This window comes from Geospiza fortis, unplaced genomic scaffold (genome assembly GCF_000277835.1).
Source record: "Geospiza fortis unplaced genomic scaffold, GeoFor_1.0 scaffold488, whole genome shotgun sequence".
Lineage (NCBI taxonomy): Eukaryota > Metazoa > Chordata > Aves > Passeriformes > Thraupidae > Geospiza > Geospiza fortis.
The window spans coordinates 2,042,017-2,047,918 of record NW_005054365.1 but is presented as its reverse complement, the minus strand read 5'-3'; the positions used below and the strand labels follow the sequence as shown (position 1 = coordinate 2,047,918).

The following is a 5,902-nucleotide window of genomic DNA, read 5'->3' as shown; positions in this document are numbered from 1 at the left end:
GGATGAGCAGCTCCTGCACATCCCTGTGCCTGTACACAGCAGCCACGCACCGGGGAAGGTCTTTCACACAAGCTTACACAAACCCACCCTGGTTCTTACCAGAGGCAGAGACAGTCTGCAAATCCAAATCCCCCAATTCCATCAGGTTGGCTTTGTCTCCACCCTAACACAATTTGCCTGTGATTACTAAACTTGGGCATTGGGCTCCAATCCCAGTGCCACATTCAGCTGAGCTGCAGCAACTGCCTCTCTCCACAAAACGCAAAGTTTTGTGCTGAGCCTCAGGGGGGAGGAGATGAGGCAAAATTATTTTGCCTTCTAGCTGGAACTGGCCAAGGACAGGCAAGTGGGCAGCTGCCAGGAGGGAGGCAATGTTCAGAAGCCTGACTGTGAGCTGCTATTGTTCCTGCTACAAACACAACAGTAATGCATGCCACAGGCTGCCTGGAGCAGCTCCAGGTAGGCTGTGTTTTCCAGGGAAGGAGGAATCCCTGTCAAATCTGCACGGAGGTGTCTTGCCAACAGCAGAGTAGCTGGTGATTGCAGCACAAAAGCTCAAGTCCAATAAAGAACACCCATAAACTTTTGATTTGAGGCTGTTGGCACGGCCAGGGCTGCAGCACGGGATGGAGATGCGGAGAGGCTGTAAAGCAGCAGGAAAATCTCCCTGGTCTTGCAATCCCTGCAGGTTTGAGCGGGGCCAGGAGGACAGTTTCATCATGGAGATCGCTGACATCGCGCCCCTCAGGAAGATGAGGATCCGGACGGACGGGAAGGGGACGCGCCCGCACTGGTTCATGGAAAGGGTAATGCTCTTGGCATCACGGGTCTCTCACAGCCTGCCTCTCCTGGAGCCTCTCAGCCCCTGGCAAAGAGGAGAAAGGCACCAAGGGGCTCATTTTCATTAATTTTTCTACTTTTTTTTTTCTGTTTGGTGTCTCAAGGTTTTTCTGCTGGTTTTTCCCAGCAAGAATTGAGTCACGAAAGAAGAGAGCAGAGGGAAAAGCTGTGCTTTAGAGCTTTTCTTGTGGTGGAATCATCATGTCTGGAAGTGTTCAAAAGGCTTGTGGGTGTGGCACATTTGTGGGCTATGGTTTTACAATGATCACTGTGGCACTGGGTCAATGGGTGGACGTGATCACATTGGACATCTTTTCCAGCATAAATGATTCTATGGTTTCACCACAGATTCTGCTCACTCTCCTCTGCACGAGCCTTGGTTTGTCACCAGGACCCCTGCAATATTTTCTGGTCCCTGGATTGCACCCTCAGCCCCTGCAGATCACTTCCATGTGGGTATCTGCATCCTTGCGAGGGTGGGTGTTTGTCTGCTAGACAGAGACACGCTGGGCTGGGTGGGACATTTCCAAATCCATCCATTCCACTGGATCATCCCATCTCTCCTCTCTCCTTCTCCTCTAGCACACACATTTATTTCTTTTCTTGTCCATACAAATGAGGTGTCTTTTTTATCGTGCATTTTGTATGCAGCATGCAAATTGATGGTGCTTTCCCCTGATGTCCTACCTTGCACAAAAGTACAGTGCTTGCCTTTATCTTTGCTGTCAAACCATCCGCTCCTTGTAAGGATCACCTCAGTCTGGGCAGTCAGAAGTTGTTTGCTTGTTGTAGGTCCCTATAGTTATATTTGTAAGACAGAGGGGGAATGATGTGCTGATTGCAGACCATCGGATGTCATTAATGGAGAAACACATCTCTGCCATTTTCCTTACCATGCTTTTCCTGGAGATGACATCCTTCTGGGTTTCTGTATCTTGACCTTTTCATGAGAACAGTTTAAGACCTAGTAGCTTAACCATGGTCAGTGGGAACACTGCATGTTTTTTTAATTGGGTCTTTTTATCCTTTTTTGACTAATTTACTGCAGTCTTTTTCACATAGATAATGTGTTTTTAAACATTGACCCTACATAGCTACCAGTCTTCAGTGAAGTGATGAACTTCACTTTCAGAAGAATTTCTGTGCTGCAGTACCATTTTTACTTCAATATTTTTACTTTTAAATTATTTTCTCAGCAGCTGGGGAAGGAGAGGAACTGAAAGAGGAGGAGTTCAGGCTGGACATTAGAAATAAATTATGTACTGTGACAAAATACTGGCACAGGTTGCCCAGGGAGATTGCGGCTGCCCCATCCCTAGAATTGCCCAAGGCCAGGTTGAACAGAGCTTGGAGCACCCTGGGATAGTGGAAGATGTCCCTGCCCATGGCAGGGGGTGGGGCTGGATGAGTTTTAAAGTCCCTTCCAACCCTTAACATGCCTTGATTTTATGATGATGCTTCTGCAGCTCCTCAAAGGATTAGACCTCCAGCATATATCTTTAGAACTGATGCCACAGATGCAGAGTTTTTCTCTCTGCGCCTAAGGAATAACTCAATCTGGTGTCTGATTTGATTCAGATGTCTTGGTCAAACTCCCTTTGTAATTTCTCACATGCTTTCCCCTGAGTTTTATAAATCTTATTCATATAAAATGAAATCAAATAAAGCGTATTCATCCAGAGGCATTCCAGGTCTTGCAGTCATGAATCAGCAGCAGCACAAAGGCAAGGGATGGCTGCACCTTTAGGTGTGCCTCCCCACCTTCCTGTTGCCTTGTCTGTCCAGGCATTCCAAACCCTCAGCCTGCTGGACTTTCCTACCAAAAGCAAAGACTTCCCAGGGAACTGGGCTCAGAGGACTCTCATTTGGACCTATCCTGTAGACCTACAGCCACCTTCCAGCTCTACAGAAGCCGCAGGTGGACCATGCAACAAGAACAGGTCATGAGACAGACTTAAAAGAGGGCTTGTAAAAACGAGGAAGAGCAATTTTTTACACGGGCAGATAGTGACAGAACGAGAGGTGAGGGTTTTACATTAAAAGAGGAGAGATTTAGGTTAGACATTAGAAAGAATCTCTTGGCTGTGAGGGTGGGCAGGCCCTGGCACAGAGGGTGGGCTGCCCCTGGATCCCTGGGAGTGCCCAAGGCCAGGCTAGACAAGGCTTGGAGCAGCCTGGGACAGTGGAACCTGTGGCAGGAGTTTGAACTGGAAGGTCCTTAAGGTTGCTTCCAACCCAAACCATCTTTTATGATTCTATGATTTTAGAAGCTTATGGAAATGATGCCTATAGTTCCTAATTTTTTTTTTTAGACAAACAAATCACAGAGGATTTTTTAACTCCAGTGTTACGTAGATAACTGTATTTATTGGTTTTCTTTCCCACCTTCCCTGCAAAGGTAAACACAGCATTTGCATTCCCAGGCAGAGGGTGGCTTGCAGAAACATTCTGGAAGAGGGGAGGAAGGATTTTTGTTCTCTGATTTGTATTCCAGCCTTAAAAACTTACGTAGCCTGGTGTGACATGAAAACTGATCGGAGCCCATTTCCATTTCTGTCAAAAGTGCATATTAAGACTGCATAATGAAATACTTGTGGGGGTAGTGCTAAACTCTCAGACAGATGGTTCACAGTTAGTGCTAACTAGCACAGTGAAATGAGAAGCTAGATTAAGCCATCAACCCCGTAATTAACCATTTGTTGCTCCATTTATCTACACGATATTCTCAGTTTTCTTGTTCTATTAAACTAACAATAAATGATCTTTTTAATTCTCTTTGGTCTTTTGGTAAACTGTTGCTAGCCATAATTTATACTGCTTTTAGTTCAGCAGATATCGAAATGCATAAATACAAATTAAAATGCATGAATTATCAATGATTCTGTACACAGCCAAAAGATTCAATTTACAAGCAGGCAAGTAGTCATATTTTTTTTTCTGTCTACATAAAATACACTAAAATTTCATTCAGAATCTCAGCGAAGTAATGAACCTGGTCCTGCAAATTCAAACTTGCTACCACAAGTAGCAATATGTTTTAAATGCTAGTACCTAAACCTCTACAGGGAGCAAAATTTGATTACTGATGTTTTGCAACAAAATGAACATTATTGATCATTACTATGCCCAAACAGGCATCGTGAATGTTCTCCAAAGTTGAGCAATGCTTCCTGATCACGCCACTGCTGGAGGGACACAGAGTGGGGATTTTTTTCCACTGATCTGATGCTGAATCTCATGTTCTCCCACACCAAGCTGCCATGACACTGCTCTGTGTTTCTGAAAAAACAGGGAACAAAATCACAGAATCACAGAATGGTTTGGGTTGGAGGGAACAATAAAGTTCATCCCATTCCACCCCTGCCATGGGCAGGGACACCTTCCACTATCCCAGGTGCTCCAAGCCCCATCCAGCCTGGCCTGGGACACTCCCAGGGATCCAGGGACAGCCACAGCTGCTCTAGGCAACCTGTGCCAGGGCCTGCCCACCCTCAGCATTAAAAAATTTTCACTCTAATTAGGAAACTTATCTAAATGCATACTTTGGAAAACTCTTCCTGGGATAGCTGCTTTCTCAGTCCCTGTGATGATTTCACCTGCTGCCCAGTGTCTTAGCTTTGAAGTTGAAAATCTAGAAACAAGTAAGGATGAAAGCTCAGTGAAATAGCAGGAATTATGAGACTGTTGAATTCTGCAGAGTTGCTTCCCTCAGAATTTTAATGTTACTTTGTGCTGTCAAAGCCAGACAGATAAGAAGCTGCCTTAATGAAGCACTAATTGCATTGCATTCAAACGTCACAAATAATCCTGCATGTGGGACTCGGTCTTTATTCAGTCCTTTCTCCTTTGTATAAAGGAGCTTAGGAGAATTTGAGAGTTATTATTGAGAATTGAGAATTATATAGCTGAAGCTGACTTTTATTCTTTGCAAAAGAGAGAAGTCTTTTTGTTTTACAGTCAGAAGTTCCTAGGTTTAAGTGAAGAATAATGACATGCAACAGAAGCATGAAATCCTGTGTTTGAGCCTTTAAAGGTGAATTCCAGGAGCTGTATATTTTGGTGTCAGAAGAGTGGGAGACTCTGTGGAGCATGTTTTACATGACATCTGGAAAAAGGCTGGGTAGGGGTAAATCAAATAATCGGACATGTCAAACCTTTCCATTGCAGGAGACAGTGTGTAATTAATTTCAAATTGTTGGTTTAATGTTCCTGTCAACTACTGTGTTTGCTCAGCTACAAAGCAAATTATCAATGTGTTATTCATACACGCTTCTGCCACTTTCTTTCCATGGCTTATTGGTGTTCTACAGCCCAGTTAAGCTCCTTGCATAATTAGCAAGGAAGTTTGAGCTGAAAAGCACACTGGATGCCCACAGCACACTCTAGGTATCCTAAAAAATAGCTTGGGTGCAGTGCAAAGTAGTGGTCTCACTGCCAAGCAGGAGCTAGTTTTACTGAGAGGAACAGGCAGAAATTAGATATAGTCTCAGCTCAGCTCACCAAGATGACTTGCTTGACCCTCATGATTGAAACCAAAATCCTCCATCATCGTCTGTGTGTGGAACACCCACAAACATCTCCTTGCAGGATGGGATTAATTTTCTGCTATTTTAGTCACTGAAAAAGGCTACATTCAGCTTTCATCCCTTCCAACAAACTGCTCAGGGCCCCTGTGTAGTCATGAGACAGGCAGACCTGAGAGAGGGGGCGATGCCTCAAGAATTCCTTACCTGCCCCCAGTTTAGGCGGGATCTGGGGCTTCCCTGGGGATACCCAGGTCTCACCACACGATGTGCTTGGGCTGGATGACCAACACTGAGGGGGTCCATGCTGTGTAAGTGAGAGGCAATGTACCCACATTGTGACCCAGGGGTCAGCCTGCCCCTGCTGCTGTTTCTGTGTCCCTTGCTGTGACCACAGAATCACAGTTTGTGTTGGAAACAACATTGAAAAATCATCTAATTCCACCTCCTGTCATGGGCAGGGACACCTTCCACTGTCCCAGGCTGCTCCAAGTCCCATCCAGCCTGGCCTTGGACATTTCCAGGGATCCCGGGGCAGA

The 5,902-nt window shown here is 45.3% G+C and overlaps 1 protein-coding gene across 1 annotated transcript in view; it reads left to right on the top strand.

Moving 5' to 3' along the window:
* The window catches only part of LOXHD1 (lipoxygenase homology domains 1), a 150,622-nt gene that overhangs the window by 118,153 nt on the left and 26,567 nt on the right, over positions 1-5,902 (top strand). The window contains exon 36 of the mRNA XM_031059646.1: positions 689-806. Within this exon, the coding sequence (XP_030915506.1) occupies positions 689-806 (118 nt within the window). The remainder of the gene's footprint in view (positions 1-688; positions 807-5,902) is intronic.